At 39.9% G+C, this 15,923-nt stretch overlaps 1 protein-coding gene across 2 annotated transcripts in view; it reads right to left on the bottom strand.

Annotated features, from left to right (window-relative positions):
* The window catches only part of CREBBP (CREB binding protein), a 53,195-nt gene that overhangs the window by 4,941 nt on the left and 32,331 nt on the right, over positions 1-15,923 (bottom strand). For both annotated transcript variants that reach the window (XM_063315169.1, XM_063315170.1), the window contains exons 18-28: positions 14,121-14,360; positions 13,286-13,374; positions 10,983-11,063; positions 10,125-10,181; positions 9,770-9,847; positions 6,824-6,891; positions 6,029-6,179; positions 5,043-5,189; positions 4,203-4,316; positions 1,306-1,471; positions 772-939 (exon numbers count right to left, since the gene is read on the bottom strand). In XM_063315169.1, the coding sequence (XP_063171239.1) occupies positions 772-939; positions 1,306-1,471; positions 4,203-4,316; positions 5,043-5,189; positions 6,029-6,179; positions 6,824-6,891; positions 9,770-9,847; positions 10,125-10,181; positions 10,983-11,063; positions 13,286-13,374; positions 14,121-14,360 (1,359 nt within the window). The remainder of the gene's footprint in view (positions 1-771; positions 940-1,305; positions 1,472-4,202; positions 4,317-5,042; positions 5,190-6,028; positions 6,180-6,823; positions 6,892-9,769; positions 9,848-10,124; positions 10,182-10,982; positions 11,064-13,285; positions 13,375-14,120; positions 14,361-15,923) is intronic.

Raw genomic sequence — 15,923 nt, 5'->3', positions numbered from 1 at the left:
TCCATGAAGATCAACACTATAACAGCAAATGCATACATTGTCAACTGCTCCAGAAACTTAATGTGAATTGGAATATAAATACAGGGCAAAGCCTGGTAAACTACCCAAAACAATTAGCACAGTAGTTGTAATTACATTTGTATGCACTTCCCTTTTTTTAAACCTTGCTTGACCTGCCTTCTTTTGCAGGCTACCGACCTGCAACAAAAAGCCAAGCGTGAAGCACACTTTTAACCCATTCACCTGAACTCTTTCCCACAGCAAATAATTTAGAAACAGCAACAGGGGTGGGCAGACAAGGAGAAGGGCAGAAGGCACCCTCTGCCATGCTGCTCCAGTACAACACCCTCCACATCCTGTTTTCCAGTTTAAACCATCCATTGACTTGTGCAACCATATTATAGGGGGTGGAGGGGGGGGCAAACCCTAGCTACAACATCAAAGCTCCATTTATTATTGGAACAGTTGGGATACCAGAAACACCACCATGCAAAACCATCAAATTTTGTTTTGAGTGTGGAACAAAACAGCTTCCCTCAGCCATGGAAAACCACTGGTCCAGTCCCTCCCCCTTAGCACAACCTCTCTCACAGGTTCTTGCTGTGGGGATCAAATGAAGGGAACCTCCCCTGCATGCCACCTTGACCTTCTGAAAGAAATGTGGCATGTAACTGACAATTCTCTTGGACTGGGAGAATTTGTGCTTTCATTCTGCATTCCAAATAGCTCCCTGATAAATACTGTGGCCACATCACCCATGAGTTTAGTCACCTCTGTGGTTTCACTAGCTGCTGTGCTTTCTTCCTTTTTTCTTTCCTCCTCCTCCTGTTCTAGCTCCTTAATGCTCTCTTCTAACACATTGGGCCAAAAATCACCCTCAAAGTAGGGCAATTCTTTGGCACTTGTCAGCCGATCCTCAGTTGCTTGTTTGAAGATATCCTATAAAAAGATCGCACTGGTGTTAGTGGTGCTGCTAAGAGCAATGGCAAAAGTACAGGAACCCTCAAACATCACATAAAATGAAATTATCTTAGTATACCCACATTTGGTTTGAACAAAGGATGTTTAAAGTAGTTTTCCTTGTTTCATTATGATTGTATGCATATTTACCACATCCAATGCCTTTGCTTTATCCAAACTTAAGGCACGTACTGATGCTTAATTTTGGATTGACACAGATCTAGAAAAAGCATTGCTTTTTGCTTCCAGAATTGAAGCCATCCTAACTACCAATTTCCCTTTCAGCTGGGGAGAGAGAGGACTGCTATCTAGATGTCTTCAGATACTCTTTGGTGAAGTCCTCACCTTGTAATCATGAATGATCCGCTCTGCAAAGGCCTTGTCCAACATCTTCTTGTACCACTCCTGCAGACGTTTAGGTTTGGGGATTTTTTGGTCAGGTGGGTGACAATGGAAGATGTAATCATCGCCCTCACTTGGTGGGCAGGCCCAGATGTGGCCTGTCACATACCTGCGCGTTTCACACAAGCAAAACATCCCAGTTAAATAACAGTTTTGCCCAGAATTGGAGGCAGTCATCCTACAGTGGAAAGGAGATTTAGAAAACCAACACGTACACTCCATCGTTCATTCATACCACCACATGCCTCTTGAGCCTACAGTACGAGCAATGGTGGCAACAGCAGCTGCCATTGTTGATACCTTTTAAAAAAAGCTGATCATGCTTCCCCTGAGGTCTGTATAGCCCCAACCATGTTGTTCTTCATGAAGGCCATAAAAACAGGCTCTTCCAAAGAACCTGAGCCCTGGGTTTGAAAAATCTAGGAATATTAATCTACGCCTATATTAAAACCTTGTATTCTTGTATTGTGGAAGTTTGCTATTTGGTTCATCTTTTATTGTTATATTCTGTTTTTAACTTGTTCTGCATGCCACCTTGGTTGTTTGATGATTTGACAAACAAACCACAGTAGGACAGGACATTAATCTCTAGCTGTTTCTGGACCCAAGGCATTCTCTGCAGCACAACAGCATTGGCAATATTTTAATAAAAAATAATTTAAATTTTTTAATCCACACAAAACCCAGAGTATTTTGAATGAATGCCCAAGCACTGAGGGAAGCTTATTTTCTTCTTTGTGTTCTTCTTGAATAATGTTGGATCTGCTTTCAGGAATAAAAAAACCCTCTTCTCTGGAAAAGGAAAAAGCCCAAATCCAGTAAATATTATACACTGTATAACTGGTTCTAATTTTATTGGCTTTCTCTTATAGGTGACTTCCTATTTTTTTATTGTTGTGTTTGTATGTTGTGTATTAGAAGGAGGGAAATACATTTAGTTTTCTCTGGTTGATTTTAATTTAAAAATACTGGAAGCTACCTCAAGTAATTTTAAGGTTAACAGGCAAAATATAAATATCTTACATTAAAAAAAAAAAGAGGGGAAAGTCCCTTTCCGCTTGCATCTGCTCAAGGAATTACTTTCTCCAGGTATTCTGTCAATTGTAGTCTCTTCAATAATTCCTTGGTTGGAAGGAAGGGGCAAGCTGTGTCCTATAAAACCCAACTCAACTCAGAAAGCTGTACTGAGCTTATATGGTCACAAAACTGGGGTAATAGGTGCACGATTCCTACTTTTCTATCCCATTCCCAGGAAGCTGAAAAATCTGCTTCGAGGATGTAAGCTTCTGCAAGGTTCAATTGGGCAGCTTGCCCAGAGTTGCCACCCGAAGTGCTTTACATGTAAATGGCGGTTTGAAGTTTGAAATGCACCACTGAGGCAGAAATCTCAAGACATTTTATACATCTTCTAAGGAGAGGGTAATCGGCATTTTACACACACACACACACACACACACAATTTTGATAACACAACTGTCAGACCTTGAACCTTTCTATGCAAATGAAATGCCAAGTAGGTGTGTGCTGCAAGAATGCCGTTTCCTATTATTCATTAGAAAGCTGTGAGCTAATTTCAAGGGCATTGCAAACATACAAAAAGAAAATTCAATTTGACAGGCTGCTCAAGCTTTTTCAGTTAACAGGAAAGAGAGCTGCCACTATTTCCCATAAGTTGCTGAAGTTGCTGGGATTTTCACACATGATATTTTTGTATAAGTCTCAAAGAACAACATACAGAGAATGGCCCTGTGTGTGAAAACTAAGAGTTCTACCAAGTTTCACACCAGGAAGTTGAAAAATTGACAGTTGCCCCCAGAAGTGTACATATTTTTGGAATGTTTGAATTTTTTAACCTGAAGAGAAAATGACTGCACACAATATGGGACTGCTGGAAGGCCACCCCTAGAGGTTTAGGAACTGAAAGTCTATAGGGGAGATGTGACCGCTGAGATCTGCATTTCCAGCTTGCCAACCTCTCCCCACCCTCCCCCTCCTCCTCATGGAGGGAGATCAAGATAATTGCCACCTGGCCTGGGGCAGGGAATAGTTATGCCTGGGGTTGGCTAGTGTCCTAAAGTGCCCCTCCCATGCAAGGACCAAATTAGATCACAGCCATCTGGACTTTATTTATATTTGTATTTATATTTATCTGTTATCTGTAATTGTTTTTATATGGTGCACTTTTGTATATTGTAATTTTATTGTATATTTATTGTTTTATTGATTATCTTGTTGTAAACTGCCCAGAGTCCCTCTGGTGAGAGGAGATGGGTGCTGACAAATTTGATAACCAACTAACCCCATGAGGTCAAAGGTTGCAGCTCAGCAAAGAACAAGTTTCTAAGTGACTGGTTTTGTTGCTAATGTCTGACCTACGCTGGGCTCATCCATTTCTTCTTGGGATGAGTGCTTTCAGGCTTCTCCTCAGAAAGCACACTCTATGCATCAATCCAAATGGCCACTATGGTGCTGAGTTTGGAAATGTATGTGTGAATGAGGAAGGAAAGGTTAGGTGAATGGATGTGTGTGAAGAATGGAGAATCAAGAGACACAGACAGAGGAAGACAGTCCCTGCCTGCTTTGGGTTCTTTTTATTCCTGCTATGGAATTAGTATCCCGACATCTTTCCCTGGGCTCTCCACCAGGCTTCCTGACCACAATACAAACATCTGGCATTTGCTTTTCCATATACCAGTGCACGGAAAATGTCACCACTGACCCTGAAGAAGCTAGAGGAATATAATTGAATTCCACCCGTTTCCACTCAGAGGAATGTGCATCATATTTATGGCAGAACCATCAAGATGTCCATTACTAAAATGGCCTGGCAGAACACTCACCCTAGTTTCTTGACATATTCCAGATACCCAATAAGGATTTCATGATAAACAGCAGTCCGGAGGCATCTTGGGCGAAAGAAATGGATACTGTCTAAGTAGGAGATGTATACACGCCTGTGTCAGAAGGGAAAGAAAACTCAATGGCTGAGCAGTTGTTTGTTTCTTTGATTTATATCCTGCCTTTCCTTCAGAAGCTCATAGCGTAACTAGCTAGAAGATTACTGTAATTCACTTGACATAGGGCTGCCCCTGAAGACCATTTGGAAAGTTCAGCTGATCAAAAATACAGCAGCCTCCCCAATTATTAGGCTGACCCAGAATTGCCAAATTCTATCAGTCTGGTAACTGGAGTGCAATTTCAGGTGCTGGTCACTACCTATAAAGAGTGATACAGCTTGAGGCCTGGGTATCTAAGAGACCACCTTTCCTACTCAGTCTGGATGATTGGGTACCCCTGCTGAAGATCCCTCGGACTGTGGGGTGCAGAGGGATAGGGCACATTGACAGTCACTCTAGGTGGCTCATCTCTGTTGGAACAGCCTGTCCCCCAGGGTGAGGGGGGAGACTTTCATGGCCTTCCAAAGGTCTCTGGGAATTGATTGTGTGGCATTATTGGCACCAGAATGGCTTACTATTTTGTATTGCAGTACTGTAATACTGTTATGTAGTAACTTTATATCTTTTATACACTGCTTAGTGCCCCACAAGACTGAGACAGTCAATAAAATTACTATCAGTATAAACCACTTCCTCATCTAATTTCTACCCACAACTACAACCATGTGAGATAGCCTGGACTGAGACTGAATAACCAGAATCTGGTAGGAAGTAAAACAAGACCTTGTGTTTGGAGGTGGACAATCCCATCCGTATTCTTGCACGTGCATGCCAAAAAAGCAGACATCCACACCATCAATCTCTTCAAAAGCAAAAAGGGCCTTTGTTCGGTATGGGAAGGCCTCAGCCATTTCACGAGAATCTACAAATCTACAAGAAAGGGAAATCCACACCATTTTAAGGAAGATAAAAAGTTGAGGTATTAATGATTAGCTGTTGGAAAGAAGTATCTGTCCTTCTCAAGCAGGGTTACTGGTTATTGGTTTATTTTCATCTATTATTGGTTTATAATAGATGAAAATGGCAAACACAACCTCCACCCAGAGGCTGGATAGATAGTTGTTCTTGTAAACAAGATTCTTTGGGCCCTGAATTTGGCGTGAAATGCCCAGCTGCCTAGAATTCTTCCTTAAAGGGCAAAGAGAATTGAGAATGAAATTTCTGAAATTTTTCCTAAGCAAGAACTTGCTCTACCTGCTAGGCTGTTGTGAGGGTCAGCTCTCGCAAAGTCTGAGAAAAACAAGATGATAGCAGATCTGACTATTACCAAAACAAGGGCTAGGTGGAAACCAGGTCTCCCCCACCCCCCAAAAGGGGGAGCATGCAATGGCTCGAACATTTTCTGTAAGGATGGCTGGCTTGCTGTTGAAAACAACAATTGCTTTTATTCATCTGTTACGGCTTCTATAGTAATTATTTTTCAGTAAAATTACACATATGGAGTTCTTGTAGCTAACCTAATTGATCCTAGTCCTGCCTGTTAGCTGTTGTCATCCACAGAGCATAACAGGCTTTCTGGTTCCCAATGTATAAAATACCCTGTTCTGAGACTATGCCTAAAAAATGTCTAAGAATATATGGTGAAATGGCACTGTGACAAGAAATTAAAATTTTAGTTGCTTAAATAAAGGAAGAGATTATAGGGAAATGGATTCAGCCAATTGGTAATGGTAATGAGATGAAAGCAATAAAAGAAAAGCAAAACTCACCTAGATTTCATTCCTGGTTTCACTTCTACTGTTTTATCTGAACTGGCTACTACTCTCACAAAGACTTCCCCAGCTTCTGGATGATTCTGCCGCCGCAAAAATTTGTTTACGCGCTCTTCCAAATGATTTCCTAAGCGGGTAGTCTGTAACCCTAGTGGGTGGGGAGGAGGGAGGGAAGAATAGAAAGAGATCATCCTGTTCATCTGCCATATTTTATTACATGAGTATTTAGGAATAAAGCTAAAATTAACATCCTTTATTGTAAGTAACCTCCATAGGAAATCCATGAGCTTGTTTCTAAATGACAAAGGGGTGGCCCTTAATACTATAGAACATCGCCTTGTAATAAAAACATATGGAGCCATCACCAAAAGCAGAGATTTGCAAAACAGATCAGGAACCCAGAGAGGAAGTGCCTGGGGCAGTGACAAGCAGTATTCACGTTACCAGGAAGAGACCATATGAAAACATATTCTTGGAGGCACCAGCACCAGATGCTTCACAAGGCTTGCTGTTTCTAAAACTGGGAATACTAAAAATGCTCCTGCCTTCTGCTGGGGAAACAGAGTAGAGGGTCCAATTAGTGGAGCTATGCTTTATATTTAGATCTGCAATTCAGTTATTCTTCCCACTCCACTACTTATTTGAATCAAAACAAGATCCAAATGTGAATGGCCTTCCACAGTGTACTTAAAAAAAAAGTTAAAATATTTTAATAATGGGGTTCTTGAAAAGTTGCATTAAGAAATTATGTTTAAACAGAGTAATATACAATAATGGAGGTCGTAAACTTACTTTTGGCACTGAATTTATTCTCTTTGCGTGTTCGGCCAGTTTTCTTCAAGCAGTTGTCACACACAAAACTAAAACACAACGAAGAGTTAATAAATATATCCTGAGCTGGAAATATTATAAAAGGTTACAGAAAGAAAGAAAGAAAGATTTACTTAACAAAATACCACTTTCCTCATAAAGAGGCAATGTGCCCAAGGGCACTGTGTTTTCTTCTCACCCCTGGGACATTGTTAACTTGGAGCCAAAGCCCACCTTAACTCCTGAAGAACATAAGCGAGATACACTGAGAGGAAAGGGTTTGTGGACTACCCTGGCAGAACATGGAGAACAGCAGCTTCACTCGCTGCACGGCTGATTCCAGGGACTTGGGCTGATGGCCAAAAGGAGTGTTAAGACCTGCAAGTAATCCGGGTCTCTTAGCCAATGGATGACGAAGCAGAGAATCTGCAGTACCCAACTCCAATTCCATTAGATCTGCCTGGAGTAGCTCTTGGCATGCTAGAGCAGTCTGTCAAGGAGACTGTCACAGGCAATGTCTTGCCAGCTGGGTACCTGGGTTCAGTGCTCAAACAGAACTGGTGTTGGATCACTCCAGGGCTGAATGGTGGACTGAATGGCTGTGCCCGTGGGTTGAGTGGGCAGAGCTGACAACGCGGTAACTTTTTTCCTCCTCGGGCAGGTTTTCCTGAAGCCCAGAAATGTTCTCCAGATAAAGGAGAGTACCTGGAATCATCCCATCTGTCCTCTGGATGGCTGCTTGCAGTCAGAAGATCGCAAACAGCATTTCGTGTTTGACTGGTAAGAGCCAGCTGGGAAGTGGAGAACATTACCACTTTCCAAGCCGCACTGTAGGCTCAAAGGGATACTAAGACTGGCCACCCCATTTCTAAATCACCATTTTTTAAAAGTATATGTATCCCAAGAGAGGCTTTCTACAGCAAGGAGAAGCTGGTTCTCTTGGTGCTTAACATTATTTTTGGGATTACTTTTTAATTTTTTTTTCAAGTTTTGGATTTCGTTTTCCTTCCAAATATAAAGGAGGATTGAGAGTAAACAATTATCTTCCTGTTATTATTTTTGTATTAAATTTGAAGATATTAGCATTTTCCTACACACTGAATCGGCTGATTTGAACCTTCAGCTTTCTGTTTTCACTTTCCCTTGAGAACTGCCCTGACTTAAGCAAAAAAACACGCTGAGACAAGAAATTAGTCTCTAGTGTTTATTAACTGCTCTAGTAGACACAAAATCCTACCAAACTGAAGGAGTGTGGGAAACCCAGACAGATAAACCCCAAAACTCAAGGTGGTTCTCTTCTGAGTTTCTCTGAAGGACAGTTCAAAGCCTCTAAACTACGCATGTGTTTTCCCCCCTGGATAGGGGCCCCCTCCTGCTCACCATCCGCACTCATGACAAGAACTGTCTGCTATCTCACTTTAATTTTATGTAAATATACTTTAGAACTCTTCCATATCTTCGATTTTCACTGGTTAACCTCCTAGGGGGCGCCATAATCTACTGCATGAGACATGGAGGATTTCAAACAGATTCTTTCTGACTTCCACCAAGATTTTAAACAGATTTCTTCTGACGTCTATCAAGCTTTTATGCAAGATACCCAGAACATTGTGGAAAATATGAGATCTAAAATGTGCCATCAGGTTGGGGATGTGGTGGATGAAACTGAGGAATTTAAGAGCGATAGAGAGGTCTTTTTTAAGAGTGAGATTGGGATTTTTATTGAGATGCTGGATGAAGACTGGATAGTGGAGTTGGAGAAATCTAAGGGAATGATCGATCTACAAGCCATAAGTAAAATTGATATTCTGGTGGAATGCCATGAAAAGAACCTGGAATCTTTGAGGGGGCAGTTGGGCTGTTATATTCTTTCAAGAGAAAAGCTCTGTGCACATTGTGGGGATATGTAACTGCTCTGGTTTATTTTGAAGTGGGATAAGGATTGAAGAACGTTTATCTGGTTTGCTTTAAGGATTTGATTGGTGTTATTTGCTTTTAAAGATATGGAATTACTGTTCTGAATTGTCTGTTTTTTGGGTTTATTAAGATTGGGATTATTAAAATTGTTGTATTATTAAGTATAATAGCAGACAACTTATGGGCTTTTTAATTTGATTCTTATTATAGTAGACAGAAATGTATAGAATAGTGGTAGGAAAGGAATAATTAAATATGCTTTATCTTTTGGAGGGAGAAAGATGTTTAGGAGCATTATATGAACTTTTTTCCTTATTTTAATATAAGGGAGAGGCGTAACTGTACTTAGTAATTTTTATTATGTGTTAAAGTGGAATGATTTATAGAAATAATGTGGTGTCTTGGTTTAATATAGAGTAAGAGATTGATTATGGAAATTTTTGTATATAGCTGTTAAAAGTCGGAAGCCACATCTTTTTGTAAATTTGAAAAAAAATTCTCTTGTGTTTCCGCACCTTTTTAGTTTTTTTTTCTTTGTAGTTTTTTGTTTTTCTGTAGCTTTTATTCTTCTCTTGAAACTTAATAAAATTTACTAAATACCACAAGAGAAACCAGAGCCTATGGGAAACCCACCAGTGGAGTAGTAACACTGCAGGCACCCAAAAGTCTAATGTTAAGGAACTGAGTTGTTCCTTAGAAGCAAGTTTAGGTCTAAGCTTCTAAGCTCATTACTTAGAAATGACTACATATATTATATAAAGACTATATATTTCTGAGGCCCCTAAAAGGCACTTTACTAGAGATGGAGCAAAGTAACTCTCAGCAAAGTAAACAAAGAGAATTAAAAAGTGGCATTGCAACCACATATTACAAGCATGCTGAGCAGATCTTCCCCAAAGCCGATCACAGAATTAAGATATTTTTGTTGCAAATCATCCACATTTACATAGAATTTTGAAACTCTTCTAATGTTCACAACAGTAAAACATGATAGCTCTCAGAGCCACTTACCCAGAAGGCCAAATAATATCATAGTGTAATGCGCATATCTGGTGCATTTTCCGGCCACATTCTTTGCAATCAACAAAACTGAGTGGGGTAAGAGAACAAGTTTTAACTTCCTTGAAATAAAAATGCCTATTAAATACATATTTGTTCCTCAATATTGTTAAAGTGTTTCTGCATGACACTATTGTTTCAGGCATAAAGTAAGATTTCAGCACTACAGTGCTTTCTAAATTATTGGATGTTGACATATTATTTTTATAATTTTCCTGCAATAGTTTTCCCGACTCTTACAGTAAACCACCTAGATTTCAGGCTGAGTTTTGCAGCTCCTGCTGCAATAGAATCACAGTATACTTACGGCTCAGGATCAAGTGTGTCATTTTTTTTCTTCTCAAAATGATCTTTTGAGATTGTTCTGCAGAGAAAAACACATAACAAATTAGAACATACTTTGGTTTAGCTATGTTATAGCCCATAAGTATTTTTCTCTAAACAAGGCAGCTGCATACAACACAGCTGTGTATGCTTCAGAAGATTCCCATAAAGTCATTCAAGCTGGAATTTGATTGTCACCTGGTATTCTTAGACAAGGATGGCTCATAATCTCCAGTTGTAAGAATATATCCAAATCAAATTGAATATTTAAGCCAAGATGAAAAGAACTACTACAATTCGTGTGTTAAATTCATTATACAGTGCTTGCAGGAAAGCAAAAAACTGATAAACTATTGCTGGAAAGGGTCTTGAGGATTGTAACTGTGAGGACAAGCTAACCAAGGGTTGATTGGTTTCTTTTTTGCTTTAGTGCTCAGAAAGTGCAATATGTTTTAAAGACTGGACTATTTATTCTCCATGTATTCTAGAACGTGATGTTGAAAACAGCAATGTGCAAAGTGTTCATAGCCGAATGTGATTTGAACTGGAGTCTTTTAAATTGAACATTCATGGGATGTTGCTTAATCCTGAGGATGGCAAATGGGCAGTTGCCATGCCAGAAAGTGGCAAAAGAAGCAGGATTCTGCAAAGAGGACAAGACTCCTCATGCACAGCAAAGCTGCGGCTCAAGAGTTTTCTGCAAATGTAAAGGAGGCTACCGGACATGAGAAGGTGTGCCTGTTAGTCTGTTTTGGCTTGCTACAGTCAATGTGCCTACGCTATGATGGAAACTGTTCCTTCCTTAGTTTATACTCAGCATTTGAAAAAGCGAAATACTTACGTTTGTGGCTGGGCAGGGTCGTCACCCAGGGTAACGTTTTCGCCCTGGATTTCAGTAAAACATCTCTCACAGAAGTGATACCTGTCAGCGAGAAGGCCATATTTGGGTGAACTGGTCCACCAAAACACACAGCCACCCAAGCAATGGAACCACCAATCAGAGCAGGGCAGATCACCACGACGAAAGGGGGAGCGTTGTTTGTCGATGGATGGGCCAGTGTGGACAATGGAAAGGAAAAGAGGAGGGGGAGGGGAGGGTTAGAAAAGAGGGAAGGGGACAAACAGCACAGACAGAAGTAGTAAGACACAAACACCAAGACAACACAGAGTAGAAAGCCAAGGCAAAGTGCAGGTTAGCATTCGGTCTCATTCCACTGGTGATAAAGGAGAGCTCCAAAATTCCAGGCTTCTTGTGGAGTAGCCTCAAAGGACATCAGTCTGTATAGTCTTTCAACTGAAGAATTTGGATTCTGTTTAATCATAAAGTATTCTTTAAAGCAAGCAGTTACTAAATGTGATTTTACTGCAGCCAAAATAGGTTTATTGCAATATTTATAAATATAACGTAAACAGGAATAGTTTTAATATTGCCCCCTGTTCCAAACTGTGTTTGAAAAAGTTATTTTAAATGTGACCAACTGCTCAAATTAAATGCATAGTATATAAACAAAATAAAGTTCGTAACTTTAAACAAGCCTGTAACCAAAAAGCATCTTCCAGTCTATGTACATTTTATAAATATATATGAACTATTTACATGGTTTATATTGTAATAATACACAACATAATGAAGTGATATATTAAGATTTTGCAAACTGAAACAGACTTGTTTCCATTTTTGTTAACTACGATGGAGATGAGCCAATTCTTTGTTGGTTTAAGGTAAGCAAAGATGAGTAAAGCAAAGGTATAACTTGCATTTGAGTAAGTCCAGGTCCACATTTTTACTTTTAGAAAATCTGGAAGCAAAACTGTATCAATATAAGACAAACATGGCAAATGTATGGAAAAGATATGAACTGAAACACAAAGGCAGGCAACCAATACAGGTAATTGCAATCAACAGAAAAAGAAACATACAGTTACATTTTTAAAAACAAGAAATGAAATGACATAAACATCCATGAGTATTTTTAGAACAACAACGCTGGTTCTGATCATCACAATGAACCAACAGCAGAGGAAATCAAAAGTAACGTGGTAGCTGCTCTCCATGCTATTAAATTATACACCGGCTGAGCACTGTCCAAGACTGCCTTTTTGTGAAGATGGTGACTTTTAACAGATTACTCTGTTGGAAACAAGCTACTCATAGTTTACAAAGAAAAAAAAATCAAAGGCTGGCTTGCAAAGCGTAACAAAAACAGCCCACAGTCAGACAGCTATACCGTATCTCCAACAATAATCATCTTGACCAAAAACAGCAGCAGCAGCAGCTTGCTTGCTTGCTTAACAGCAAGGATGATTCTGCTACAGTGGTCACCAAGATTATCTACATGTTTTATCAAAGACGGTCACAGCAGCAGACCGAATCCAAATCTGTTGCAATGAGGTCCAGCAATGTGTGTGCCGAAGCCAGGCAGTCCACCATCTGCCCCTTTAGATGTTGTTTTCTCCACATTTTTAAGAGCACCCTTTTGCCTCTGTCTGCAATGTCCAAGACTCCCTTTTTCCTTGATAGACATAGAACACTGTGAGAGGGTCCCCAGATAGTCAGTGAGACAAAGCGTTTGTCTCACTCACCTATATGGGTAAAATCAGCCCTCAGAGTCAAAGAGATGGACATTCCATCTCTTCCAAAGTAAATAGCTGCAGAATTCTGGCAGACAATATTTCAACCCAGGCACAGAGAGCTGACATCCCATATGACACATACAATTTGAGAGCCTCCAAGCTGAATACAGCTAGGTCTTGTAGTCTGCCATGGGCATCCTTTATTGGCAGGCTGTAATAATGGGACATGAGCAGGGAATGCAGGATTAGGCTTAGTCACACACTATACAGAACCTAGATCATAGTGTAGATGGACATGTTATAGGGAGGAGGAAGCATCATCTAACAACTAATCAACATTCATTTATTATTTCTGTCTTATTACCCCAAGAGCTCACACGGTAGAGGTGGACTAGCAGGTCCCCTGCCCCCCCCCCCAATATCCTAAATAAATGAGAGTGGTCTCATATGTCACTGCATTCTCAGACACGAGGAAACTCCTCTCAGATTCCAGTAGGAAGAAATGGCAAGCAGACAAAATAAAATCTTAGCCCTTGCTTCTGACCTGGGCAGGAAGACACCGAGACTCACCTGTTCTGGTAGCTATAGTAGGCAGCATCTCGGGGGATAGTGCACAGCTGCTTGCCGTAGCAGCACAAGGTCTGAGGAGAAAACTCGTACTAGAAAAAAATAAGAATGTCACAGAGAACAGTTTGCTACGCGAAAGTACTACATATATGTACAAGCAGTAATACTTTCATCAGTACAACTGATTTGTTTAATGTTCTGCTTTAATATCTCATACGACACCCAAGATATCATCTCCTTTCCTTGCAGAGGAACTCGAAGAAGGCCCACAGGGAACACTCCGTTCTTGCAAGTTCCACTTGTAAGATGTTTATATCTCAGGAGTTAAGAAACAAATCTGCAGTTCACTAAAGTCATTAAAGAACCTAAGCACAATGTTGTTTAAGAAGAATGCAGAGGTTAGCTGCTGTCTTACTAAAATGTTACTTTTATTAAACAATCTGTATTGTAAGAATATTATACAAACAAGGAGTTGGATGCTATTTTTAATCCCCTCTTAATAGCAGGGATACTCAATTTTAAAATACATAAAATAAATGGATAGAAGCACAACATGTTAAATAGCTTATTTAAGCTATTTCATATAAAATGCTTGGAATACTGATTTTTATGGCATTAAAACACTACATTATTAACTAAAACTTTTTCACTCATATGTACAGCAACTACATTATTTCTTCCATAATTAATTTACACATAGAGTGTAAATTTTATATACACTACATATAACACGTGCTCAGAATCTTACAGGTTAAAACAAGACTCTGGGCAAAATGAGGAAAATCCTTTTCTTTTGTTTATAAACTTATTTTCATAGGTATGGTGAAACAAAACACACCTTGCGGCCACAACAGTACCCTAAGGACTGCATAACAGGGTCAATTTCTTGTTCAAAGACCTCTGCAAGCTTAGTGCAAAATTTATAGACTCTTGATGTTTTGCGGTTGTAAAGCCAGGCATTATTGAACATTAGCCAGACATCATCCACGTACTGCCACGGCTCTTGGTATTGCCCTGTATCCAACTTGCGTTTAATTGTGGAAAGATCCATGGGGTTCTTCACAATATCAAAATAATCCTTTGAATGTAAAAAAACCCAAAAAGAAACAAGAAACATTAGGTTAGCTTGGCAGCTGAAATCTTGTAAATGACTTCAAAAGTTTATGGGGAGAGTCTGAAGACAACAGACTCAACATTCCAATGACTTCCAGCTTTTGTCAATGGTGTATAAAATACTAGCTAGGCAAAAATGTATGGCAGGTCTTGGAATGAGAGAGGTTCCATTACAGGAGAGGGAATAGAAAAGAGTAGGAAGGTTGCTCCTGTGTGCAAACTTCCTTTCCTTTTTTGAGGGTGGTAGAACTGGAGATGCACCCCTTTCTTCAGCTCAAAACAGGCTAAGTTGGAAACAGGACAGCTGCTGGTAGAACTCTTGGAACCAGCCACTGCTAGGCCACAGTACCATGTGGGCTATAACCTCTTAACCTAGGAGAATTGCAATTTAACAGAATTCTAGGCCAATCTGGCCAGACAGTGATATATGTTTGTAAAAATGAAGAATTGAGCTTACTGGTCATTTCCTTTATCAATTTTCCAAAGTTTCCCTCTGGAAGATCCTCTTGATTCCCACAAGAATGATACCAAGGAAAGGAGGGGTTTTTCTCAGTTTCCAGGCCAATTCCTGATCCTGGAAGAAAGCCCCCTACCTCAATAAGGGAAACCCTCCCTTTCCTCATCTTCTATCACACAATACATCCTTTTGGAGGATACCTCAATTAAGAATGACAACAAAGCACTAAAGAATATATGAATGGACGGTTACATAACCATCAAAGAGAAATCCTGTAAGATATGGAACAAGCAGAGCTGACCAAATTTTGAAGGGGAGGGAGGGAACCTTAAATGTTTTTGACAGGGACATGGGATAGATTTGCTGTACTGACACAAGGAAAGCCACCAGATACACAGAAATCCTGGAACTCATAAATAAGTTTGTTCCAGCAGAATGAACATGACTGGAAATTTGGGGGGACCAGAATCCAGGAAAGAGAGAAAATTGAAGGTTTTTAAAAGATCGATGTAACACCATCCTTTGTTTTTTCAGAAAAGGCAAAACAATGAACTCTGATCTACAGTTCAAACTGATTGTGGAAACAGATGCAGCATTTGTAAGGATAAGTAATGACAGCTTTACCTCACTGGCCACCAGCTATGGCACAGCCCTTATTTACTTATACAACCAGTAATTGCAAAATCAATTCAATTCCTTGAATTCATCTGTGAAAACATCTACTTAATAGACAACTACTTTGCTGTTTTGAGCAATGGCAAAAAGTATATGCCTGTGTGTATGCACGGATCAACGTCTAAATTTCCAGAAAATTAGAAACATTGGAGGTAAATTCCAGGCAAAAATGGGTATGAACAAAAACAAAGATGGCAAGGACCTAACAGAAGAAGAAGAGATCAAGAAAAGGTGGCAAGAATATACAGAAGGCCTGTATAGGAAGGATAACAATATCGGGGATAGCTTTGACAGTGTGGTCAGGGAGCTAGAGCCAGACATCCTGAAGAGTGAGGTTGAGTGGGCCTTAAGAAGCATTGCTAATAACAAGGCAGCAGGAGACGACGGCTTCCCAGC

Source organism: Candoia aspera, chromosome 14 (assembly GCF_035149785.1).
Source record: "Candoia aspera isolate rCanAsp1 chromosome 14, rCanAsp1.hap2, whole genome shotgun sequence".
Classification (NCBI taxonomy): domain Eukaryota; kingdom Metazoa; phylum Chordata; class Lepidosauria; order Squamata; family Boidae; genus Candoia; species Candoia aspera.
Note: the sequence above shows the minus strand (reverse complement) of the source record. Positions and strands in the feature narration are given on the sequence as shown.